Here is a 27,688-nt window from a genome sequence, read left to right as displayed (position 1 = left end):
GGCGCTATGGAAATGCTCCTCCAGGCAGTACAGATCAGCAGCGGCTCGTAGTGAAGAATGTTCAAGGAAGAGTTTGTCCCGGATCAACAGGACATGGGGCTTGGGGAGCCTGGACTGCCATGAGGAAGGTCGATTCACCACTACAGACAGGGAGCCTGAGGCCTGGGTGGTGCCGACAAGTCGGCAGTCACGCCAGGTCAGGAAGCGCCGAAGCCGCGGGAAACCCTGGACTCCATCCCGGGATTTGTCCCCGTGTCGAAGATGGTATCCAGGTCGCCGAAAACCTCCCGGAAGTTTAGACCAAGACCTACTTATTATCTACGGTGTCCGGGAAGGTCCATGATTGTGCCACATAAAGTCAGAAGGGAGTAAAGGCGCACGCGCATTGGGGACTTGACTCTGGAAAGCGTGCAGACCAAGGTCAGCGGAGAGTAGGCATGTAGCTTCTGCAGTTGCTCCTCCTCACCCTCCGCGACCTGATTTCCTAGAAGGGCTCTGTCACCCGAAAAGATTTTCCACTGGCTTAGAGGAGGGAGGGCCCGCCTTCCCCCGTTATCCATTGGCTGCTCGTTCCGCCGCAAGTTGGGGGCGGGGTTAGGGCGCCTTTCGATTGCATCAGCTGGTCCAGCCGAGGCCAAGTCCCGGGCGCTAGCCCACCTCCGACCCGCCTCTTGGCTCCTCTCCTCTAGGCCGTCGCTTTCGGGTTCTCTCATCGCTTCGTCGTTCGCCAATGTTTGAGGAGAAGGCCAGCAGTCCTTCAGGGAAGATGGGAGGCGAGGAGAAGCCGGTGAGCAAACTTGGTGGGACCCAGAGACCAGCCTGGGACTCTAGTGGGTGCAGACGCTACGCTCGCGGCGGGAGCGGGGGGCAGGAAGCAGGAAGCGGCCGGGACCGCGTGGGTCGGAGAAGTGGGGGATGGTGGGACTCCTGGAAAGTCGGAACCCCCTTTGGGAACCATCCATTCATAAATTAGGGTGGGGCCTTGCAGTTCATCTGTGGGTCCATTCTCTTTACAGATGAGGAAACAGACCTTGAGTGAGCGACTTGTTCAGAGCCTCACATCTACAGTAGTTAGACGCGGAGACAGAATCAGAATCTTAGGCTTGGGGCTTCCAAACTTGCGTTTATGGCTTACTGTAAGCGGGAAACACATTGCAGAGCCTTATTTAATCAATCTCCTAAGATCCTGCGGGGGTAAAGAGCTCCATTTTAAGGAAAGGAAAACCGAGTGCCCGAGATCTGACCCAGCTTGTCCAAGTTTGGGTGGTTAAGTATACATTTTGCCCGGCACTGATCTGGGCGGTGCATGTGGGAAGATGAATAGGGCCCAGTTCCCCGACTTTGAGGGCCTCACAGGCTGATGTGTAAGAGACAGGAAAACAGCCCTAGTGCTTTGTGATCAACCTTGTGGTATTACAGAAGAGGAAGTTTAGGAAGGCACTTTAGAATTTAGTTTGGAAGAATGATTTCACCAGGTAAACAGGCAGGACGGGGCTTCCCACGTAAAGGTAGGGAAGGCAGTGAAAAGGGGCACGCAGGTGAATTGTCTTTCGGGTTGTTTGCAAGAGATATGCAAGAAGGGTTAAAGGAACAGCAATCAGAAGGATCTTAGGCAACAAGGATGTTTGAAACTTGTATTCTATACATGAAGGATCTTAAGCGGGAAGACTGTATTTGTAAAAGTCACGCTGGCATTGGGATAGAAGGTTAGGCCACATGCAGAAGGCTGTTGTAATAGTCCAAGTGAGAAGTGGTGACGTCTTCAGCTAAGGAATCCTCTATCCCAAGTCTGACAGGACAATTCACTGAAAAGCCAAAATTTTTTCTTGATTGTCCACTCGAGATTGAATGGAGAAACTGCATACGGGCACATTCTAACTATGTAAATTTAATTCTAGATGATAAATGGTGACTATACATAGATTTTTTTTCACATAAAATGATATTTTTACTGTTTTGTAACTTTTTTTTTTTTTGCTTAATAGAATGTGGTCAACAACTTTCCATGTCCATAAATATTCTCCTGTGCTATTCTTAATTGGACGTGATATGTATGGTTAACAAATATGTAATTTTTCCTTTCTGTAATAATTATACAATAGTTAATATTTATTTTGAGTACTAAATACGAGTTTGGCACTGTATTAATGCATTCCATGAATTAACTCATTCAGTCTTCTTTTTTTTGAGACGGAGTCTCGCTCTGTCACTCAGGCTGGAGTGCAGTGGTGCGATCTCGGCTCACTGCAAGCTCCACCTCCCGGGTTCATGCCATTCTCCTGCCTCAGCCACCAGGCCTGGCTAATTTTTTGTATTTTTAGTAGAGACGGGGTTTCACCGTGTTAGCCAGGATGGTCTCGATCTCCTGACCTCGTGATCCGCCCGTCTCGGCCTCCCAAAGTTCTTGGATTACAGGCGTGATCCACCGCGCCCGGCCTCATTCAGTCTTTTTAATAACGCTGTGAAGTGGGTTCTGTTATTATCTCCATTATACAGATGAGAAAGCAGGCGTAGGAACAGTAACTTGCTCAAACCCAGTATCCCCTTTTTTTTCCTTCCTCAAACCCAGTATCCTATAGCCAATACTAATAACCCCTGTGCTGTTCTGAGTGAGTCAGGGACAGATCATTCCTGAGAAAGGTAATTCTGTAGCTTCTTTTCACAATCCGGTTCTGTTTCCCAACTTTTGGGTTGAGATTTTAGATTACTTGTATGTAGATGTACATAACATATATACTCAGGGAAACAGAGAACAATTGCCTACTCTGTTCCCAGTGTTGTAGAAAAGGGGTCATAGGCCTCAGGGTTCCAGAGAGACCTGTTGTAATTTCCCAGCTCTATTACTTAATGATACAAATGGGCAAGTTACTTCTTTGAGCCAGTGTTCTTGTTTGTAAAATGGAGCCGTATTTAGAACCAGAAAACCTTTGTGGTGATTGTCTCTCTCTCTCTCTCTCTCTCACTACCCCTGTTCGTTTGGCAAATGGTCAAAACCAAAATAATCTTATCAGAAATATAAAACTTATTTTATCATCTTTCCATTTGAAACCTGCCCAGACCTGCAATTTTTCTTTGTTGTTGTCGTTGTTGTTGTTGAAATGGAGTCTTGCTCTGTCTCCCAGGCTGGAGTGCAGTGGCGCGATCTCTGCTCACTGCAAGCTCCGCCTCCCGGGTTCCAGCCATTCTCCTGCCTCAGCCTCCCGAGTAGCTGGGACTACAGGCACCCGCCACCACACCCGGCTAATTTTTTTTGTATTTTTTAGTAGAGACGGGGTTTCACCGTGTTAGCCAGGATGGTCTCGATCTCCTGACCTCGTGATCTGCCCGCCTCTGCCTCCCAAAGTGCTGGGATTACAGGCATGAGCCACCGCGCCCAGCCGCAATTTTTCTTTTTACCCAGTATACTTGATCAGTTACATCACTTCTACAGTATAACAAAGGATCTATTGAATCTAAATGAACCTTTAAAGTTTATTAAATCCAGACTTCTGGAGTAGGGGGGATTTTAGCTCAGCATGAAATTAGGAGTCATATTTTAAAATTAGTTTATTTTTTTTAATTATACAAGTAACGCATTTTGTAGGATTTAAAAGACGATGGCCAAAATGTCCATCAACTGATAAATGGATAAGTAAGCAATGGAATATTATTTGATAATAAAAAGGTACAATGACAAGTATTGATGCATGTTACAACCTGTTGATCTTGAAATTATTATGCTAACTAAAAGAAGCCTGTCACAAAAGACCACATAATGTGTGATTCTATTTATATGAAATTCCCAGAATAGGCAAATCTATAGAAACAGAAACTGGGTTAATGGTTGCCAGGGTCTGGAGATGAAGGCAACAGGGAGTGAACTGCTAATGGGTACAAGGTTTCTTTTTGAGGGTGATGAAAATACTCTAAAATTGATGGTAGTGATAGTTGCACAACAGTGAATACCTAAAAACCATTGAATTGTGTACTTTACATGGGTAACTTGTATGGTATATGAATTGTATCTTAAAACTTAAAAAAACTAAAGGTCACAAACATGCAAACTAATTAAAATCCCCGTTTACATTCCTGGCACAGGATTTATTACTTTAAAACTTTCTATGACTTCACTTGCTTCTAATTGAAGTCTGTATTCCTTATGGTAACTTTTAGTTCTTGCTTCTGTGAGCCTTAGTCTGTCTTACCTTGTATTACTTTCTAAAACAATCCTTCATTAATCAGCCTGGTTTAGTCATTTTTTCTCTCTTTAAATTTTAACATTTCTGACAACAAGCTTATGTGTACACATAGGACACATTTCCTGTATTCTCAGAATCCACCTGTTGAAATGCATTCCATCCTTTAAAACGCTAGTCCTAGCTTATTTGACATCTAATCGTAGCGTTACTACTGTGTTTTCTCCTCCGGGAGTTTCTCACACATGTATGCCTTACTTTCCCTGGAGAGACTAGGTTTACACATGGTAGGGATTGGGCCTTATGTTTGCTTCTTCCATGGTTTTTGGTAGCACTGGTGGAATTCATGGGCACACTTTGCATTCAGTTTTTTTTTTTTTTTTTCCCTGGAAATATGCTTACTGAATCAACTGCATGCTTCCTTGTGGCCATATGTTTGGTATGTGGTCCAAGTAAACCTGAAACGAGAGTCACAAGAATAGTTAAAATAAAATAAATGCAATTTGAGGAGTTAAACATCGTTAGTAACTCCTTCCTACTTTTTAAAGACTTGCCTTTATTGTAAGTTGTTAACCTGTCTTTGCCAGTGATGAAATTGTTCAGTCTTTCAATATCAGATTTCCATTTTTTAAAAATTAAATAACAAATACTAAAATAACATTCTCAACACCTCCTGGGGCATCACAGGATGGAGTTGTCACATTAGATTAAAATATAAAACGTTTTTTGCTTATTTAGATTGGTGCTGGTGAAGAGAAGCAAAAGGAAGGAGGCAAAAAGAAGAACAAAGAAGGATCTGGAGATGGAGGTCGAGCTGAGGTAAAAGTTATCATCACAGAGGGCTCTGTTATCAGAGGTTGGCAAATCGCAGGGAACTTTCTGAGACTTTCCTAATGTGTAAGGGTTCTAATGGTTTACATGGTAGTGTAAGATGGTACTGGTTGGAAAAATCAGGAAGAAGAATTAGGAAAGGGTAATCTGAGAGGGGAAAAAAGACTTTCAGTTGTTACTGTAAAAGGAAGCAACTGGCGTATGCTTGTATAAGATGATCTGATTGTGGGGTTGAATATAAAAATCAGAGAACAAAAGTTGAAGAGGAGACTGGTAATTATTCAGTTGCCAGATGTGATGCCAGCTCTGACATTTCATTAAATGAGATGTTAGGGAATAGAGACTTGGTGTTTGGGCTTACACTGAATACAATGAAAACCAAAGAAAGCCAGTTTTTTGACCCCCTCCTTGGCCTTTCCATCTGGACCTGCCCTAGGGTTGGCTTCTAAGCCAGGACAGATCCCCTTAAGGCCTCTCAAGTCTGCAGAAAATGCTTTCACTTCCCCAGGCTCACACTGAAAGGAACTGGCATATCAAAAGCCAGCCCTAAATCAACCTGGTTCCTGAGTATTTTGCTTTTACAGGCAGTTAAGCTTGCCTTTCTACTTTATTTTTACTGCTGTGAACTGTGCTTCACTTTTTTGCTTTAGTCATTACAGCTGTTTTATTGGAGACTCTTTAGAAAGCTACCAGAAGGAAGAAGCACAAAGGAACAGCCTTTTTAGAAGTAGCACAGTAAGCTGGCTTTTAAGAGCCACTTTTACAAATGCTGCAATTGCTAAATTTATAGTGCCGTCATTTACTTTAGGGTAAGTTTATAGATGATCAAGTGTAGTGTTGCTTAGAACCCTACCTAACCATTTATCTTACGGCTGATCAGTTGATCAGTCTCCCGACCATTATACACCCACTGTAATTGTGAAGAAAATTGTTGATTGTGAATTTTAAAATTTGCAAGCCAATGGAAAAATGCATATGTTCCCTAATTTCTTTTTTATACTTTCAATACAAACATACATGCTGTTCCATCACAGCTTGAGAAATGACCTGGAAATAAGACAAAGAGTATAATTAGAAGACTCTTCTGAACAGAGAATTTTAAGTGGGACATGTGATTATTTATGTTTAACGATTGGTCTGGAAAAAAGAGTGTACAGTGAACTGTCCAAGACCTTGGTCTTCCCCTCCAAGGGCAACTTGCAGGTTTTATTCATCTCTGCAATCACAGAGACTGACACAGAGGGTATCTGCTGAATGAATGTTGAAGAGATTTTGACACGAAATTCTAATTGGGACATTGCAAGTGGCTATGATGATAAACTGCAGTTAAGATACAGAGGGTGGTGCAGGTGGGTAGGATTATAATGATGCTTTAGAGTGGATGGAACCGGGTACCGTGCATTAGTCTGAGGGGTTCAGATTATGGTTGTAGAATGACAGGCTCTGTCTGAGCTTTTAGTTAATTCATGGGTTCTTCACCATTGAAGGTTATGGACCGTTGTGATAATTTGATGAAAAGCTCTCAAAGAACAACTGAATGACTAAAGAAAGGGAGGGACTGCTGTGGGTGGGAATTACAAAGATATTAGGGCCTGATACGGTGGTGGGAACCAATCACTTGAGACTGAATGGGAGAATCACTGGAGCCCAGGAGTTTGGGGCCGAAATGCGCTGTGACTGTGCCTGTGAATAGTCACTGCGCTCCAGCCAGCCTAGGCAACATAGTGAAACCCTATCGTTAAAGAATGGAAAGAAGGAGGGAGGGAAGGAATTACTGGGCAGACAATTAATCTTTTTCATTTGATATTATTTTCTATTATCTCCAGTCAATTTTGTTTTGTTTTGTTTTGTTTTGTTTGAGACAAGGTCTCACTCTGTTGCCCAGGTTGGAGTGCAGTGGCCCAATCTTGGCTCACTGCAACCTCCACCTCCCAGGTTCAAGCAATTCTTATGCCTCAGCCCCACAAGTAGCTGGGACTACAGGTGTGCGCCACCACACCTGGCTAATTTTTGTATTTTTAGTAGAGATAGGATTTTGCCATGTTGGCCAGGGTGGTCTCGAACTCCTGGCCTCAAGTGATCCATCTGCCTTGGCCTCCCTAAGTGCTGGGATTACAGGAATGAACCACCATGCCCTGCCCCAGTCAATTTCTTAAGGATTAGATATTCACTTGTACTCCTTTCAAATTGTGGTATGTTGATATATATGGAGACATATATATGGAGACGTTGGTAGCATTATCAACATTGAATAAATGTTAAAATCTGTATTGCAGTAAGTCATTTTATGTCTGATAGATTGAAATTCATTTGAAGATAGAAAGTCATGGCAAAATTAAGCAATCTCCTCTTCACTTTTGTATGAAGTGTTAATGTTCATGTAATTTGAAGATGATGAATGCTGTAGATGTTAGTTTGACTGTTTTGTTACCACAGATTCACTGCCTTTTTGAAATGTTCCATAGATTATAGAGTCTGACAGTAGAGGAAGTCAGCTCTCTGATTGCTGTCTCTTTTTCTTTCTTTGCCAAACCTCTAGAAACCTAAGTGGGTGTTTTATATAGAATATTTTTGTTAATTTTATCTGCTATAGAAAGTAGTAGTGTGTTGTTTTATATAGTTGCTAATTACATACTCCAAGGTGATCATGGCATCTTTGAATTCAGTAAATACTTTCCTTGAAGGGGAGACCTTAAGTCAAAGAAATTTGTGATTGGTTGTGAGTGGACATATAGGCTGACCAGCTGCACAGACCATCACCTGGACATGATTGAAACAAAATAGAAAAGCCAGTTTATTGTTTTTATTTCCAGTATTGTTTATAGCTCTATGTGTAAAATAATTTAGTTAGAAAAGATCCTAAGAAGACATCTTAAAAGAGAAAAGACCACTTGCTGTAAATAGTAGCAAAATGGTAATTGTCGATTCAGCATAAGAATAGGGCATTTAATTCCTTCTTTTACCTTCATTTAGAACCAAATTGAGGTAATGCCCGGTGATTTTGGCAGTGTTTATTTACCACATTGAATCAATAGTCCTGGGTTTCTGTATTGTTTTTATTATTTCTTTCCCATTTCTAAATAGGAAAGCAATATTTACTGATCATTTGTTTCCTGATTTGTTTGTTGTCTTGCAGTTGAATCCTTGGCCTGAATATATTTACACACGTCTTGAGATGTATAATATACTAAAAGCAGAACATGATTCCATTCTGGCAGAAAAGGCAGAAAAAGATAGCAAGCCAATTAAAGTCACTTTGCCTGATGGTAAACAGGTTGATGCGGAATCTTGGAAAACTACACCATATCAAATTGCCTGTGGAATTAGGTATAAGCTACACCCATCATGACCTTCCATAGTTTGTGGTCTAACTAAACTTCCTTTTATTATCTTGCCATGTTTTATTCTTATAATATTTTTATGTTACCATTCAGTGTTTTTAATCTGTTTAATTTTGCCTACTTGAGATTTTTTAAAAATCAAAATGATACAGAGCTTTGTAGTCAAAATTCAAAGTTAATTTCTGAAAGAGTTTACTTTGATCTTATCTTTTGGGGCATTGTATATTTTTAGTCTTACTATGATTATAAATGTTACAAAACCGACTAGACAGTGTTTACCTATTTCGACTTAAATGTCTTGGTTTTGAAGTTAAAAATGAAGCTACATAATCTCACATGGAAAGGTTAAGAAACTTCATATAACACATGAAAAAAATGTACTATTTTTATAAATTCAATGAAAGACTATTCCTAGTCTTAAAACTTTTATTGGGGTGGGAAGAAGTTATTTCAATTAACTGAGAATTAGATGCATATTTTGTAATAGGGGAGAGGCTTTCTTAATCTGATATGATTGGGATCAATAATTGGTCAGTTTATCAAAATAAGAGTTGGTAAAACATATGTGTATATATATACGCGTATATATACACGTGTATATATATATCTCTTAAACTAGGTATTGGGAAACTCTAGTCATAATCTGTTTGTGTATGTCCTGAAAGCGAAAAATAAAAATGATTCTTTTTTTTCTTTTTCTTTTTTTTTTTTTTTTTGAGACAGAGTCTTGCTCTGTTGCCCAGGAGGCTAGAGTGCAGTGGCGCGATCTTGGCTCACTGCAAGCTCCACCTCCCAGGTTCACACCATTCTCCTGCCTCAGCCTCCCAAGTAGCTGGGACTACAGGTGCCCGCCACCACGCCCGGCTAATTTTTTGTATTTTTAGTAGAGACGGGGTTTCACCGTGCTAGCCAGGATGGTCTCGATCTCCTGACCTTGTGATCCGTCTGCCTCGGCCTCCCAAAGTGCTGGGATTACAGGCGTGACCCACCGCGCCCAGCCAAAAATGATTCTTAAATTTTTAAATAGTTGGAAAAAATAAAACAACTAAGAATATACAACAGAGACCATGTTTGGCCTGCAAAGTGTAAAATATTTGTGTGGCCTTTTACAGAAAAAGCTTGCCAATCTTGGTCTTAAACACTTCAACTTAAAATGTGTGAATATGTATGTATTCACTAACTTTATATACATACATAAAACAGTGAATATATATATGTATGGCAGGGTTTGGGGGATAGCGAGTGCTAATTAGAGTTCTTACATTATCTTAACACATTTGAGAAGTAGTCTGAGCACAGAATCCTTGCAGATTTTCATGTAGTTGTAGAGTTACACCTAACTTGACAGTATTTTTGTGTGTGTGACTTGGATTTATCAAGCCTTCTCAAACATTCAACTTGGTTTTCATAGAATCCATAATTCCCTTATTGTGTTATTTTATAATTATATATTTTTGAAGTTTATTTATAATTGTTATGTATTGAATTGAACCATTTGGAATCACCATATGAATTGTCATGTGGTTGATTATCATCAATTTTGTATTGTTGAACCAAACACGTAAAAGAACAAGCACAAAAACAGTTTGGGGAACCAACGTGGCTGATTCTTGGTAAGCGTATTATACAACTAGTAGAAGCAGAACCAGTTAGGCCTATGAGCCATGAGCGTCTACTGTACCACAGACATTAGTTAGTACTTTTTACAAAGTGAATGGAGTGTTTCCATTCATTTGACAAGTGCTTCTACCTACAAGTTCTTCTACCTTACTCCAAAGGAAATAAAAAGTTGTAATACCATGCAAGTTTCTATGTGAGAGCATAGAGAACTGGATAGACCTTTACGTATCAGTTCAACCTTTCATTTTAGAGATAATTTTGAAGGTCAGGTTGATTAATAGATTCCTCTGTTGTCACACGATGAGATTGTAGCCGTGTCATTAAAATTTAGGCTTCTGTTAGTTTGGGAACTTTTTCCTCTACCTTCTACAATGTTGATCTAGATTACATTGTAATTTATCAAGTCTTCAGTTGAAAAATATTCTTCAAGAACTATAAAATTCTAAGTTGAATTACATAGCTGGGCGTGTTGGCTCACAGCTGTAATCCCAGCACTTTGAGAGGCCAAGGCAGGCAGATCACCTGAGGTCGGGAGTTCAAGACCAGCCTGGCCAACATGGCGAAACCCTGTCTCTACTAAAAATACAAAAATTAGCCAGGCATGGTGGCGCACACCTGTAGTCCCAACTACTTGGAGGCTGAGGTGGGAGGATAGCTTGAACTCGGGAGGTGGAGGTTGCAGTGAGCCAAGATTGAGCCACTGCACTCCAGCCTTGGTGACAGAGCGAGAGTCCGTCTCCAGGGAAAAAAATAAAAGGTTGAATTACATAAAACATTGATGGGCTTTAGCTCTGGAGTTAAGTCACTGATCTGCACTGAGAATACTTTATGAAATTTTTACAAAAGTCCAGAATAACTTTTTGTTCTGTGAAAAATTATAACATTGATAACAGGCTATTTAAAGATTCACATAATTAGTGGTGAATATGAAAGGGAAGGACAAAAAAGACATGTTCCATTTGCGTCAAAAGGTTTTTCTTTCAAGTTTTGTTTTGTTATAAATCTTTTTTTTTTTTTTTTTTTTTGAGACGGAGGAGTCTCGCTCTGTCGCCCAGGCTGGAGTGCATTGGCACCATCTCGGCTCACAAGCTCCGCTTCCTGGGTTCACGCCATTCTCCTGCCTCAGCCTCCTGAGTAGCTGGGATTACAGGCGCCCGCCACCACGCCTGCCTAATTTTTGTATTTTTAGTAGAGACGGGGTTTCACTGTGTTAGCCAGGATGGTCTTGATCTCCTGACCTCGTGATCCACCCGCCTCGGCCTCCCAAAGTGTGGGATTACAGGCGTGAGCCACTGCGCCCGGCCGTTTTGTTACAAATCTTAAAGATTATTTTACCCTTCTTTGAAAAATTGAAATGATCCAGTATGGCCCATGTTTAATCTACATTTTCAGAGTAACTCTATTCTTAGAATCTTGGGGCTCCATATTGGATCATAAGATAAAAGTCATGTTCTTCCCAAAGAATATAGAGAATATGATTGTCCTTTTTATCAGTTCTTTAATCTCCTGAAAACTGTTTTACACCAATATGATGAAATACATTTCTCTCTGCCAAATTCATGTTATGTTTTGTGAAATGCATGTATTTATTTTATTGACTCCATCTGATCTCAGGAGGAAAGAAAACATTGTTTATAACCTATGGTAAAGTTAGTAGGAGCATTGAAAATAGAAAGGAGTTTGTTGTTTACTTTCTGTTTGGTTCTTTTCTCTTGATCCTCAGATAGGAGTTGTATACATTTTGTTGTAAACCCTTAGACATAGAGAGCCACCAACACAGCAAGCCTGGCTAGCTTAAAGCCTTCTAGTGGTAGGTTTCTTTGAGATTTACAGTGTAAAGGGTGTATACTTTTTCTTCACAGTGTAGAATGTTGCCTACCTTCGTTGAGATGTCCAGGCTATTATAGACTATTATTTCTCTAGCTGTGCATTTAGACGTATAATCTGGCTCACCTACTCAACTCTGCTCTAGTCACACAGCTTCCTGCATAAACCTCTCTTCACTTGCATCTCTGCTTGCATCTGTGGCCATTCCCTCGTCTGGAATGCCATGGCCTCCTCTTTTCTTCCTGTGAGTGCTTTATCCTCAAAGCCTTTCCAGATGACTCTGACCTGTACTGCTTTCCCTCCTCAGAACTCCTGTAGCTTTTACACTCTGTGTGCTCTGATATTTCATCACTTGATGATACTTTATGTTCGATGTTGTATATTGGGTGTGTAATGTTTTTACTCACATTATATGGAAAGTTTTATTAAATAGTCTTTCATTTTACCTCTATATTTGTTATAAATATTATCATAGGCATTTGCAGAATTTATTCTGAGGTTAGCATTGTCTGTCAAAGAAAGGATCTGGTGTACATTTTAAGCAGGAAGAGGAACAGAGAAGTTATTTAGTAGGCCTTTTTTTTTTTTTCCTTTGGAGTCTACATAGCTTAGCTTTGTAGAAAGAGAAAGGTGGGTGTATTAAGAGAAAACTCGGTGTGGTGACTTGTGCCAGTTGTCCCAGCTACTCTAGAGGCTGATGTTGGAGGATTGCTTCAGGCCAGGAGGCCAGCCTGGGCAACATAGCAAGACCCTGTTGCTAAAAAATTAAAAAAAAAAACACTTATTTGTTGGAGAAATTAAGATTATTCAAACCATTGGAAATTGATAGTGCTTATTTATCAGAGTTGCCATATCTGCTTAAACAGGAGGCATTCAATGTCAAATGATAATGTTCTGCATTTTCAGGATCTTCCAGTTAGGTTCTTAGGTACATTTTTGGAATTTGTTGTTTTTATCATTATATTTCAGAAAAATAGAGATACATCAATATAAAAAAACAATATGTAATAAAAATAGTGTTTATTTTCCTGTTTTCAAATTAGATTCGTGTGTACTTATATATGTGTGGACTTTTTTTTTTTTTTTTTTTTTAAGTCAAGGCCTGGCCGACAACACCGTTATTGCTAAAGTAAATAATCTTGTGTGGGACCTGGACCGCCCTCTGGAAGAAGATTGTACCTTGGAGCTTCTCAAGTTTGAGGATGAGGAAGCTCAGGCAGTAAGTTGCTGATTAGTATTCATTGAATTTTAGGATGCAGATTCACATTTGAAGTCTCTTCCAGCTCAGTCCTGCTGCGATTGGGTGGCTAACATTTATTGTTGTCTCACTGTCATATTTGAAATCTTCATTTTGTCCTTCATTTAGGGAACATAATAAAAGTGCTTGCCTTAGAAAATAAAGGGGTGAAGCTGAATAAGTCTTTTCATTACTAGACACTTCAATAGGGAAAATGTTTTGGGAATTGTATTAAACATTGATTAAGCAAGTAAAAATTGTTTTCTAAACTGTGAACACTATTTTATTTTAATTTTTTTTTTTTTTATGATGGAGTCTCGCTTTGTCACCCAGACTGTAGTGCAGTGGTGCGCTCTTGCCTCAGTACAACCTCCACCTCCCAGGTTCAAGCTATTCTCCTGCCTCAGCCTCCCAAGTAGCTGGGATTATAGGAGTGCACTACCACACTTGGCTAATTTTTGTATTTTTAGTAGAGATGGGGTTTCACCATGTTGGCCAGGCTGTCTTGAACTCCTGACCTCAAGTGATCTGCCCACCTCGGCCTCCCAAAGTGCTGGGATTATAGGTGTGAGCCACTGTGCCTGGCCTCTAAACTATGAACACTCTAGCAAGATATGTACATTTGACAAATAAATTTGAACCTTACTTCAAAGCACTGCCTTTATTGGACAATTTCTGTATTTTTTTCTCATCTTAAGATGCAAATCTGCTGGATAACACTATAAAAGTCAACCTGCATGTGATGGCAAGATTTTCTTTTTAATTCTCCATGGCTGTGTATCATATAAGGGGAGACAAAGTATTTTCTTTTAGTGATGATTGTTCACTTATGTATGTGGATTAGTGGTTTTCAAATGTATTTTGGAGCCCTCAAGTTTCTTACGAGAATTTTTTAATGTCACTTTGGTACCTTAATACTAAATCTTGAAAACATTGCTTTGGGTGTATTCTGACTCATCCCAGTGATTACTTTAAAACCAAGTACTGCCATTTGATTTCAGTGTACAGATGTTTGTCCTCGTGTTTTGTCATTGTGTTGTGGGGTCAGGTTGTACCACCTTTGTTTTGGGCCAGTAACAACATGTAATTTCTAAGTGATGTTCCATAGCCAGCTAAAGGCCAGATCACAGTGTCTGAGACATGGTGCTGTGGGCACATTGACTCAAAAGAACCTGGGCCATTGCAATCAATGAGTTAGTCACATTGTGAGTAGCAGTTGTTTTCAGAGAACAAAGTCTATGTCATTTAATTAGTGATGCCAAGTTTAGTTTAATTTGTTTGAAAACAGCTAAACCAGATGATTTCCAAAATAAAAATACACTTTAGTAATTGGAAGCCTCTTGAATTACTTTGGCTATGGATAGAAACAGTAGTTTATAGATTTAGAAATTTAGGATTTTATATATTGGGTTTACTTGTAGTAAATATTATCATCTGTCTCTTTCAGACAACCACATTAATTGGCAACTTGTTTGCCAAGACTCAGACCATGCCATTTTTCTTTAAATTTTCAGGTGTATTGGCACTCTAGTGCTCACATAATGGGTGAAGCCATGGAAAGAGTCTATGGTGGATGTTTATGCTACGGTCCGCCAATAGAAAATGGATTCTATTATGACATGTACCTCGAAGAAGGGTAAGCCATCAACTAGATAAAGAAAACTGAAGTCAATGACTATGGGTCCATAAGTTATTCTTAAGAGTTCTCAGTAAGGGAGGAATGATATAGATCTCACTGCTTCTTCATCAGGTATGCCCATTATCAGTACTTGAAGTGTTGCAATTTACTTGAAGTAATAGAGGATTTGATGAGACCTCTGTTCTAGATTGATGGAGGTAGAGTCCTAAGGTATTTTGGGAAATTCAGGGAGACTGGTCCTCCCCTCTCCTTTAAAACCTGGTGATAGAGTTGCGGGAAGGGGTCACTAGTGAGAAAGGTCTCCATGGATGACCAAGGTAGAAGCTACTGAAAATATAAAATGTAAAAATTACTTATGAAAAATGTTTTGTTTGGAATTCTAAGATACGATGCAATAGTCTAATTTTTTAATATTAAAACCCTTGAAGTATTCCAAATACTATTTCCAAATGAACATTTTTCGAAGCCATGGTGTGATTCGAATGGAATGAAAAGATTATACTTTCTTCTCCTTCAGGGGTGTGTCTAGCAATGATTTCTCTTCTCTGGAGGCTTTGTGTAAGAAAATCATTAAAGAAAAACAAGCTTTTGAAAGACTGGAAGTTAAGAAAGAAACTTTACTGGCAATGTTTAAGGTAAATTGAACCATAGTGCGTGGCCCCCACTGTTAATATCATTTATTCATGTTAGTTGAAGTGACACCACTGGCGTTCCGTGTACTAAGCTGAAGTCTAATTGGTTCTTTAGCAAAAATTAAGTGTTTTTATTATTTTTTTAATTTCATTTTTTTCCTAGCAAACCATTCCTTCAACATGTTTTTAAAACATGAAGTATCAACATTTATATTCATACAGTGCTACATTTTAGCTATAGTACTTAGAAGTAAAAATTAAAGGACAGTTTTTTAAAATAATAATTTTTCCTGTTTTCAGTACAACAAGTTCAAATGCCGGATATTGAATGAAAAGGTGAATACTCCAACTACCACAGTCTATAGGTAAGAATATTAGATGTCATTAAATGTATCTGGTATGTATATCATTTTGTCTTTGTTAAAATTCCTTTCATTTTATCTTTAGATGTGGCCCTTTGATAGATCTCTGCCGGGGTCCTCATGTTAGACACACGGGCAAAATTAAGGCTTTAAAAATACACAAAGTAAGTAATGTAACTTTAAAGACTGTGAATGTATCTGTCTAGAATAGATATGTGTTTAAACTTTCACTGATTTCTCTTTACCATTTTCTGTTGCACATGAAAGGATGGTATTTTCTCATGCTGTCTATTAACTGGGAGCTGTATGCCATCAGGATTTTATAATTGAAATCCCTCAAGGGGTGACTGACTTGCTGTCATTGCCAGAGCAATCACAGGGGATGGAGATTTTACAAAATCATACAGCATGGGCCATCCTGGCTCTATAAAAGCTTTGAGACTCACTGGGAGTATGTGCTTTTGCCCTTTATATGTCTAAATTAATAATTTCCCAAGTTGTTGTTTTTAACAGAACCCAGTTTTATACTAGTTCATAAACATTTTATGGAGGTTTTTAAAATGCACTTTAAATCAAGAGAATAATTGAGTCATTTCAAGATTTTTTTTTTATTGGCTCATTTCTATTTTTGCTCATTTTGTGAGAAATGCCTTTGCAGGCAAAGTAATGTTTGTGGAATTGTGGTTGAGTATTGAGGGGTGGGCAGTTTTGGGGGTATTGGGGTGTAGAATGGGTCTCACTCTGTTGCCCCAAAAAGACAGAGTGGAGGACCACTTGAGCCTGGGAAATGAGGTTGCAGTGAACGGAGATCGTGCCACTGCACTCCAGGCTCAAGCGGTCCTCCTGCCTTAGCCTCCTGAGTAGCTGCGACCATAAGCGCACACCACCATGCCTGGGTAATTTTCTTTTTTTTAAATAAAGAATGGGGTCTCCCTGTGTTTCCCAGGCTAGTCTCAAACTCCCGGGCTCAAGCGATCCTCTTGCCTCGGCTTCACAGAGTGCTGGGATTACAGGCATGAGCCACTGCACCCACCTGCAGATTGAGGGAGGGGCATTTTTGAGGATAGAAAACAGCCAACTTTGTGCTGCAGAATGAGTAACTACTCTAACAAGGCCTCAAAGCAATTGGGAGTTAAAATAAGTGAGATGTTTACAAATTTGAATGTTGTTTCATGGTTAATCCTTGTTTTCAGAATTCCTCCACGTACTGGGAAGGCAAAGCAGATATGGAGACTCTCCAGAGAATTTATGGCATTTCATTCCCAGATCCTAAAATGTTGAAAGAGTGGGAGAAGTTCCAAGAGGAAGCTAAAAACCGAGATCATAGGAAAATTGGCAGGGTATGTTCAAGAACAATGATGTGTCTAGACTGAGTTTTCTTCAACTTCATTTGAAGTTTGAAATTCAGCTGCATGAAGTACTAGGAATTTTGTTTTGAAGAGATGTTGTAGCTTTTTAGTAACTGGTGCTATGTCCCGTACGAACTATAAACACTTACTGATTGTCCACATTATCTGCCTGGAGTATGCTCAGTACGGCACAAAAATGCATTTGAACTACTTTTATTGAGAGCAAACACTGATGATCTACGGTTTTCTGTAAAAGAAGTATAACAGCTTCTCATAGAGCTGGGAGAAGTATGGAAACCCTCTAGTTTCACTGACTCATTTAAAATGTGGAAACAGAGTCCCACAAAGATTAACCTACTTGTTGCCCAAGGTTTAGCAGCATGTCGCACATGGATCCTGTGCTATCATTTCCTCTACCCATTATCTCTGTTACTGCTGAATGTCCTCTAAACTGGAAGTTAGGCTAGATAAAACATTCCCCCTTAAAATAGGCACTCTGTGCCAGGGGTCCTTGGCTGTTAGGTTATGAAGCTTGAGCTGGAGGTAGCAGCCACTGCCTTGCACCCCTGACTAACTGACATTCCAGCTATGAGGCAGCCAGCAATGATTGATGGGCCCTTCCCTGAGGGCTTTTGGGCACTTGGGGAGGGGGATGTTGGCAAGGAAGTAGGAGGGTGTGTTTCTTTCACCATGACCCAAAGTCAGCCAACTTTACCATCATCTATTTCATTATCAGTGTCTTTTTCCCAGTCTCCTTCCTGATACTCCTATTAAGAAAATAAATACACACATAAATAAAATGAAAAAAGATCCAGATCTTGGAGCTTTAAGGAATTTAAGAACCATGAGAGGTACTGCAGTGGATAGTTAAAGAACTGAAGGGACCCTTATTCCCTGCCACTATTGGGGAAACTTGACTGGATTGAGGAATATAACAGGCAGGGCATGTGTTACACGTCTGCCAAATTGTAAATCAGCTGCAATTCTATAACACCAGAAACACTGACATGGTTTCTTTGATTCAGGATTGGCACTGATTGAAATATGGGACATCATGACCGTATTCTGAGCTCAAGAACACTGCAATTTATGTATATATACACACACGTATACGTGACATACATAAACATTCTTTTGCTTTTCTTTTACCCAGGACCAAGAACTATATTTCTTTCATGAACTCAGCCCTGGAAGTTGCTTTTTTCTGCCAAAAGGAGCCTACATTTATAATGCACTTATTGAATTCATTAGGGTAAGTCATATTTATTGCTTTCTTCTTTAGATTTAGGATATGTGATCATTTTATTAAATAAGGTCTACTAAAAGGAAAGATAATCTGTATTTGAGAAGAAATATATAAGACGATAAGTAAAAGTAGAAGTCTGTGGCCTCATAAATCATCCCTAATAGTTGATTTTGCCCATATACACATAGAAACTGGTGAGCTTGAAGGGGGACCTGTGGTCCTTGACATAGGAGCTCTGTGCCCTCTTTGACTTTGATCATTTGTTTGTATTTTCTTTGAAAAAACGGTTTTTACATTGCTTTTTTCCTTTGTAAATTATGAAATGTTTCAAGTAGAAGTTTATAGAGAATAGTATATCCAATATCTTGTACTTAACTACCCACATTTAACAAATATACACATTGGGCTATATTTGCTTGAGATTTTTTCATTCATGATATTAAAAAAAAAATTAGTTGTTTAAAAAACCTCTCTTTAGGACCCAGTTTTGATCCATATACCTCCATATACTGGTATATATATCCATATACTGGTATATCATATACCAGTTTTCTAGAAGAAACTACTGTTTTGAAGTTGGCATGGATTCTTTTTGTCCATGTTACTTACATCTAGCCCATGTATTTGTACCCTTAAATTATTTATGTATTTGTGTGTTACATATAGGAAGCCTCATTGTGTATCAGACTGCCTTGTGATTTATTTTTAGAGACATGCAAATCAAGTTTATTTTCACTTGCTACATATTATTTTGTTATATAACTACCACAATGCACTCATCCCTGTATTGATGGACACTGATGTATAATTGTCCCTTATTATCAGCCATGCTGCAGTAGCATCACTTTTATAAGCCTCCTTAGGTACATGTGCCAAGAGTTTTCTCTCTGGTATATACTTAGAAGTGGGATTTCTGAATCATGGCATGTGTCCATCTTTTTCATGAGAGAGTATAAAATCACTCTTTAAGTTTTTACTCCCACTTGAAGTATGAGCATTTATTTGCCTACACATGTTTCTGTTTATTTTCTATCAGAGCGAATATAGGAAAAGAGGATTCCAGGAGGTAGTCACCCCAAACATCTTCAACAGCCGACTCTGGATGACCTCGGGCCACTGGCAGCACTACAGCGAGAACATGTTCTCCTTTGAGGTGGAGAAGGAGCTGTTCGCCCTGAAACCCATGAACTGCCCAGGACACTGGTATTCAGCAGCTTTGAATTTCTACTGAAGATTTTCACATGCTACAATTCATCCTGGGTTCTTCCCTCCTTTAACGACATTTTCATTAAAAACAAATTATGTGATCAGAAGAGCATTTAAACGCACATCATTGTTGTATTATATCTTCTGCACCTGATTAGATCCCCACTTTTTTTTTTTTTTTTTAAAAGAGGTCTTCCAACTGGAGTGCAGGTATGCGATTATAGCTCACTGCAGCTGGGACTGCAGGCATATGCCACCATGCCCAGCTAATTTTTAAAATTTTATTTCTGTAGAGATGAGGTCTTGCCACGTTGCTCAGCCTGGTCTCAAACTCCTGGCCTCAAGTGGTCCTTCAACCTTGGCTTCCCAAAGCGCTGGGATTACAGGCATGAGCCACTGTGCCCAGCCAGATCTCCAGATCTGTGGGCATTCAGTAATGGTACTGGGATCATAGCAATGACCAAGGCAGAATATAAAACAGGAAGATGGAATATGGGGGTGTAACAAATTACCTAGTGTGTTGTTGTTTTAAAGAAACCTGTTCTGTCAAAACCTGCTAATGACTCAGCATTCTTGGAAAATGTTCCTTGTCATGAGGCCGCTCTGCTTTCTATCTTTGAAAGTTGGGTGAAGAACAGCTTAAGGGAAGACACAGGAGAGCTGTGGATACAGGTAGCTTAGTGTCTGCAGCTCCTACTAGCCAGGCCTGGAGGGCAGAGGAGGTGAGAGAAGAATCTTTGTGAAGAAGCTGTATTATAGGCTAGGGGACCAACCAAGTTCATTCTTAATTTTCCCAGATTCTTCAGTTGTTGGAATACATTTTTTAATTCTTCACTGTGGTTCATTGAGTTATAACTTATTTGCTGTTTTATTCATGCAAGTGCGTTTACTGCTGTATGAAGCCCAGAATTTGAGAAATGTTGCTTGGATGGACAGCTAGAATCAGTGGCTTTTTGACAACCTTTCATGTAATTAAATATAGCATTACAGAAGCAGTTTTATTCTTAAGTGTCCGTGGACTTTTCTTTTTCTCTTCAGCCTTATGTTTGATCATCGGCCAAGGTCCTGGCGAGAACTGCCTCTGCGGCTAGCTGATTTTGGGGTACTTCATAGGAACGAGCTGTCTGGAGCACTCACAGGACTCACCCGGGTACGAAGATTCCAACAGGATGATGCTCACATATTCTGTGCCATGGAGCAGGTATGAGACCCTGGGAATAAAATGCTTAGAAAGAAGTGTCAAGAAAGTCAAGGAGAATAACTACTGTTTCTTTTTTTGTTTTTTAATTTGAAGATTGAAGATGAAATAAAAGGTTGTTTGGATTTTCTACGTACGGTATATAGCGTATTTGGATTTTCTTTTAAACTAAACCTTTCTACTCGCCCGGAAAAATTCCTTGGAGATATCGAAGTATGGGATCAAGCTGAGAAAGTAAGTGGTGTTTTTCAGCGTGCTTTTGAATACTGTTTGAAATTGGCTTGTTCTGAGATGTAAGAAAGCCAAGCCTCTTTAAATGGATAAAAGCAAAATGAAATTGGAAATGGTTCCTAGGTTTGTGTAAGCTAGTTTTTTCTTTATGATTGTGTATTTTTGAAATGGTTGAATGTTTTCATGGCTTTTTTCAGTTATCAAGCTATAAGCTTTAAAAAGGGGTTGGTATGAGCATATGTTCAGGTAGACAAAATTCTAAAGCAGAGAATATTGATCTATGAAAGTAATTACTGTATTTTTAGTCTCAAATTAGGCTAAAAGAAGGGAAATTGCGATGAAAAAAATAAAAATCATTTTGCTTTATCCTCAGCAACTTGAAAACAGTCTGAATGAATTTGGTGAAAAGTGGGAGTTAAACTCTGGAGATGGAGCTTTCTATGGCCCAAAGGTGAGCACTAAAGTACATTTGGGTAATATGATTTTCACTTGTGGATGAAGAAGATACGACTTCGAAAAAAGTTGGAAAAAAGAAAATCAGCCCTAATCCAACTATTGAGCTCCACTTTAGTATCACTGGCATTTTATAATAACCCAGTCTTTGCTTCTTAGATTGACATACAGATTAAAGATGCGATTGGGCGGTACCACCAGTGTGCAACCATCCAGCTGGATTTTCAGTTGCCCATCAGATTTAATCTTACTTATGTAAGGTGAGTTTCTGGTGTCTGCTCTGAATATTCTCCAGGGATATATAAGAGAAAATATATATAATAAGACAAAACAATTTTTTTTTCTTTATAGCCATGATGGTGATGATAAGAAAAGGCCAGTGATTGTTCATCGAGCCATCTTGGGATCAGTGGAAAGAATGATTGCTATCCTCACAGAAAACTATGGGGGCAAATGGTAATTTTTGTCACTGTCTTTTTTTTCTAATTAGTATAAATTGGCTACAAGAAATGTCTACTTTTCGATTTAATTATCATATGGAAAGGGAGAATGATTCCAATCGGTTGCTTCTAACTAACGACAAGTGTTCATTAAAAAATAAGGAATCACAATCTAAACACAAACTTTTTAGCATTAAGAACAATTGCTAATAGTAATTACTTTAATTCCAGAACTTGATTTGTTTGGATGTTGTGTAATACTTTCTAATTAGGAATTAGTATTCTGGAAGAAGTATACTTACTGTTTTGGATGCTTTTCTAGTAACTTTGTTTTGGGATTTAGATGGCTTTGCTGGTTTTACATAGATAAATGAGGAGGCTTATGGCTTTCTTCGTTCAGCCTTGCTAATCATAACAAGCAGGGATTTGGACATCTTTTAAAAGCCAAGCATTTTTTAAAACAGATGCCAAACCGATCAACATTTGTGATTCATTTCTGTGAGGTTTAGTAAGTTTTTGTTTCCAAGATACATGGCCACATAACTTTCATCTTAATTCTTAAGCAGTTTTTTCTGGACCCACAGTGCATTTGAAAGCAGCACAGGGTTATAAAAGCACCCGTGTGTAGAGCCTTCCATATTAATCATATTGATTTAAAACTTTTGTAAAATGACGTACATTGGTTTAATCTTACACATTACTGTCATTTCAGTTTTATTTGAACTTGGTTACTTCAGAAATTAGGACAGTTTCTCATTCTGATCAATGATACAAGATAATCTCTTTAGATTTCTCAAAGTCAGATAAAATGTGAGACACATTCTCTGCAAGGTATTTCAAGAATTAAGGGAGTCCTCAGCTAATTGCTCTGCTAAACCTGTTTTAGGTGGGGAAAAGTCCATGATTAGGGTAGAATTTAGTGCCTACTTTAGCCTTTTGCCTGATACAACAGAACAACTGAAAATAGAGGAATGATGGAGAAAAACATTAGCCTGATGTTTGCAGCATCAGAAGCATTTGACACTTGTATTGCTTCAAAGGGAGAATTGGATGGGCTTATTTTTTAATAAGTAGTGAAAACTCTGATTTTTACCAAGTGCCATAACCAGTTATTATCAGTTACAATTTGCTGAATGATACAAAATGGATTTTGAGTAAACTGAGGGCACTGTGTCCCCGTGAAGAATAAGTAATAAAATGAACAATTAATCACTACATGCAGTTATTAAATCATTTGTTACCTCCTCTCACAGCCAATACACAGTGTTTTGTGATGTATTAAAGTGTGAGGCCTAGTCCTATCCTCAATTTGCTTTGCTATCTACTTAGCAAGACAAATTGTAGTTACAGGCTTTCCTTATGTAGGGTTAGTTTTCTTCTCCTGCATCTCCTCGCCTTAATCTTTATTGGATAGGTATTTTCATTTTGGGGTTTTTTAAAGCCTAGTTTTAAAAGTAGTCATTACATGTTCCAGGAAAAGATACTGAAGAGTAGAGTAAGAAATATGCTGTCCCTGTTTAGTGAATATGCCCACATCTACATTGAATATTTTTATTCTCTTCCAAAGGCCCTTTTGGCTGTCCCCTCGCCAGGTAATGGTAGTTCCAGTGGGACCAACCTGTGATGAATATGCCCAAAAGGTAAGCCTTAGATATGAATTTTCTTTCAATTTAATATCTGTTGTTAAGCTTTTCAAATCACATAAGCCCTGTATTCTTGGTGAATCGAGCTGTTGTGATAAAGAGAAATGTTACTATTTTTAATCTTTGTTAAGCCTGAATAGATTATATTACTTCTTTAATGCTTTTCTCCATGATTCCATAATCAGAAGACATATTTGGATAGTGTTTTATGTACACTTGTGTATTTTATTATATTTGTTTTAAGAGATGGGATCTTTCTCTTGCCCCAACTGGAGTGCAGTAGTACAGTCATGGCTCACTGTAACCTCAAACTCCTGGGCTCACACAGTCCTCCCACCTTGGCCTCCCAAGTAGCAGTGACTACAGGCAGGAGCCGCCATACCCAGTTACACTTGTATATTTTAGTATTTAGTATTTTAAAAAACCAGATTAGCAGATATCAGGTACTTCAGTATGGTAGGTAAATTCCCGTTCAAAATACAGTTTAGGCTGCTCTTTGACTCAGTGAGTAATTTTGCTTCATTTTAATGTAAATTTCTTCAGGTAGTTGAAATTTTTTCAGGTTAATAGTATAGCAGACCAATGTCTTGCCTCTCTACCAAAAAAACTAACTTACCAACAAATGTATAGCCATTCATAACTTCACTTTAAAGCATTGTTCTGCCATAGTGAAAATTCCATACTAAGGAATTTCAAATTATTAAAAGTTGATGAGTGAACAATACTATAACATCAAAACCATCATGTCTTCAGACCATCAGAATAAACCACACTCAGGTCTTAATTACCCTTAAGAAATAAATGAACTTGAGCGTGGAGATGCATACCTGTAGTCCCAGCTACTTAGGAGCTTGAGGCAGGAGGATCTTTGAGTGTTCAGGGTGTGATGATTGTGCTTGTGAGTAGCCACTGCATTCCAGCCTGAGCAACATAGTGAGACCCCATCTCTTAAAAAAAAACTGAAGTGGGCCAGGCGTGGTGGCTCACGCCTGTAATCCCAGCACTTTGGAAGGCCGAGGCGGGTGGATCATGAGGTCAGGAGATCAAGACCACGGTGAAACCCCGTCTCTACTAAAAAATACAAAAAATTAGCTGGGCGCAGTGGCGGGCACCTGTAGTCCCAGCTACTCAGGAGGCTGAGGCAGGAGAATGGAATGAACCCAGGAGGCGGAGCTTGCAGTGAGCCAAGATCATGCCACTGCACTCCAGCCTGGGTGACAGAGCAAGACTCCGTCTCAAAAAAATAAATAAATAAAAACAAATAAATAAATTAAAAAAATGAAGTGAACACTAAACCATCTAATAGATAAACCATTCAGACTATTCCTATTACTGCACTCAGTAGTTTTAGTTACAAATGATGACAATCAAAGTTATGTTCCATGGTTGAGTGCACTTTGTCTTATTTGTATGTGAAAACTCACACAGTAGGAAGAAGTTCTGTATTGGTTAACTGAGTTCTCAACTGGAGACAGCACTGACTTCCCCATTTCCCTTTGCGGGTAGGTGGCATTCCAGATTATGTGGTGGTAAGCTTTTCTTTTGTGGGGAGAGAAGACAGGGCAGTACTCCTGATACCTAATAACTATAGAGCAGACATGTTAAACACCCTGTAATTATCAGGCCACTTCCCCAACTGCAGAATTGCCCATCTCACGTGCACACACAGGACCCATGTTGAGAAAAATGAAGAAACTGATGCCTTATCCTTTAAAGTAGTTATAAGTTGAAGATGTAGACCTATCTTGGCATTCTAAAATTCTGTAACAACCCTTCTGAAATGGGTGTAATAAAATGTCAACAGGTTAATTGGTTCGTGATCACTGTGGCTTAAAAATCTAGTTAAAATGCTAAGACTTGTGCACAGTATAGGCAAAGTCACTTAGATTGTTTCAAAAAGTATGCGTTATAGAAATAAACATTTGACATACATAAATAACCCTTGGTTTACACATAACTCGCATTTGAGAAATGAATGTGTTGTAGATCATTTAGAATCTTTTTCAATCAAAAATTGAAAGAAATATTTCGTCACCCAGGTCAACCAGAGATTGCTGGTTTTACTCATGATACTTAAGTAGAGTATGATAGTTACTATTTCACCTTCAGCTGTACTTAAGATGTTGTCCTGGAAAAATTCATTCTGCTTTCTGACCAGGATTTCCAGAAACTCTGACCCTTCTAAGAGGTCTGGGTGGAATTGTGATGGTGATTCTGCTAGTAGACAGTGTAACTTCTGCGTCTACAAAAAGAGGATAGGCCATCACTGCTCACATGGCTTTGCGTGAAAGCCCAATGGTACTGTCTCTATGGCAGAGATGAGGAAGGAACACCAGCGTCCTCCAACTTTCCTGTTCTTCCTTTGGGTTAATGGCCACTGTAAGGAAACAGTTTTCTGCCAAGTGTGGGGTGATTTGAATGTAAAATGCCCAACTCTCATAGCAGGCTGAACAGAAACATTTTTTATACTCATTGTTAATTTGTTCTAATCTAAATTACTTTTAGACTATTAAATATTATTCTATTTTAAAGTTAAGGGACTAATGCCTATGTATAACCTGATTAAAAGAAAAACTTTCTGATACTCAGAAGTTAAGATTTATTCAGTTGAAGATCATTTCTTTCAGGTGTTGATCATGTGATATTTTTCACATCTGTAATCTGAGGTTCATATGAAATGATAGTGAAATAAAATTGTTCATTTAGGTCTTTTTGTCATGTTAATATGTTATCAGGTTAATGGGAAGTTTAATCTAGTTAATGTAAAATTAATAAAATGTAATCTAGTGTATTGCTTTTTTGGAAAAGAAGAATACTGAAAACATTGTTTACTTAATACACATGACCTGAGGTAATAAAGAGGAGCTGGCCTTTTTGAGGGGGGAAAAATGGCAGTGAATAATATTATCTAAGACAGTTTTGCCAGCTTTAAATTCCTGGAAGTTCATCCAAGAAGTCCTGATCTCTGTGTTCAGTAAAATCATGTAAGATCAAAATATAATTCTGATTTTAGATCTGACAAATTCTGTATCTCTGTTACAATAGGTACGACAACAATTCCATGATGCCAAATTCATGGCAGACATTGATCTGGATCCAGGCTGTACATTGAATAAAAAGATTCGAAATGCACAGTTAGCGCAGTATAACTTCATTTTAGGTAAGAATGGAAACTTACCAAAGAAAATTTGCCACACCTCAGGAAAATCTACTGAAACCTTGAGACAGGTTTAAGTGAATTGTAATCAAGAATTTATTTAGTTCCTTCCAGTCCTGATTTTTTTTCTATTATATATTTTAATATATAATAACTATAAAAATAGGCTCATGCATACATACTGGGTTTTTTTTTTCACTTAAATCATGGATGTCTGTGAGAAAATATTTTGCTATTATAACAAGAATGAAGACGCATTGCTTTTAAACACATCTGTTGGATTACTTTCTCAAGATAATTCCTTATGTGGGATTACTTGAAAAAAGATATTCATGATGTTTAGGGTTTTATTATTTGGTTGTTACATTGTCTAGATTGACTCCATAAGCACAGTAGTATTAGATATTGCAAAGAGTTTCTTTTAAATATCAACACATGGTCACTTGTACCTTTTAATGTATCAGAAGCTATGGGGTAGGTTTTGGGTCCTAGGATCATTTCTTTTCAGATGTTCAGTGTGAATTCTTCCATATCTTTAGATTAAGTCTGACAAAGCTTTGTGTGTTTGTTTTAGTTGTTGGTGAAAAAGAGAAAATCAGTGGCACTGTTAATATCCGCACAAGAGACAATAAGGTCCACGGGGAACGCACCATTTCTGAAACTATCGAGCGGCTACAGCAGCTCAAAGAGTTCCGCAGCAAACAGGCAGAAGAAGAATTTTAATGAAAAAATTGCCCAGATTGGCTCCATGGAAAAGGAGGAACAGCGTTTCCATAAAATTGACTTTGTACTCTGAAAACGTCAATTTATATTGAACTTGGAGGAGTTTGGCAGAGTCCGAATAGGTCAACCTGCAGGCGTAACTATTTTTGACCTAGTCAGTTTTTAAACAATGTGCGTTTGAAGGAGTTAATTAAAAGAGAGCCAATAAAATGATTTTACTCATTCAGTATCTGAGTACTGGAAGTGAAACATGAGGAATGCTTTAGTGTAATGTGGGAGAACTTTTTTGTAAATTTAATGCGATTGAAAAAGTTTTCAAATTCAATTAAGATAACTAGAATTGGATTATGGTGTAAAAATAAAAAAAAAATTTATTCA

At 38.6% G+C, this 27,688-nt stretch overlaps 1 protein-coding gene across 3 annotated transcripts; it reads left to right on the top strand.

Annotated features, from left to right (window-relative positions):
* Positions 1–410: 410 nt before the first annotated feature.
* On the top strand, positions 411–27,688 carry TARS1 (threonyl-tRNA synthetase 1). Of its 3 annotated transcripts, XR_010156929.1 has the most exons (20): positions 653–787; positions 4,914–4,994; positions 8,143–8,333; positions 12,890–13,013; positions 14,546–14,667; positions 15,188–15,305; positions 15,603–15,667; positions 15,750–15,828; positions 16,858–17,004; positions 18,167–18,265; positions 19,296–19,462; positions 20,504–20,666; positions 20,760–20,897; positions 21,268–21,345; positions 21,507–21,607; positions 21,699–21,803; positions 23,355–23,427; positions 25,589–25,809; positions 26,476–26,590; positions 27,162–27,688. XR_010156929.1 is itself a non-coding variant. In XM_001153971.6 (19 exons), exons 1-19 carry the CDS (start codon positions 731–733, stop codon positions 27,308–27,310), a joined length of 2,172 nt encoding a protein of 723 aa, XP_001153971.2. In that variant the 5' UTR covers positions 411–730; the 3' UTR covers positions 27,311–27,688. The 3 variants fall into 3 exon arrangements, 2 of the variants coding, with proteins under 2 accessions (XP_001153971.2, XP_016808962.2); XM_001153971.6 differs by lacking the exon at positions 25,589–25,809 and having other exon boundaries at positions 411–787; XM_016953473.3 differs by lacking the exons at positions 653–787; positions 4,914–4,994; positions 25,589–25,809 and adding an exon at positions 6,198–6,355.

The sequence above is a fragment of the Pan troglodytes genome, chromosome 4, assembly GCF_028858775.2.
Source record: "Pan troglodytes isolate AG18354 chromosome 4, NHGRI_mPanTro3-v2.0_pri, whole genome shotgun sequence".
In the NCBI taxonomy this organism is placed as follows: domain Eukaryota; kingdom Metazoa; phylum Chordata; class Mammalia; order Primates; family Hominidae; genus Pan; species Pan troglodytes.
The sequence above is the reverse complement of the archived record's forward strand: the minus strand, read 5'-3'. Positions and strand labels throughout refer to the sequence as shown.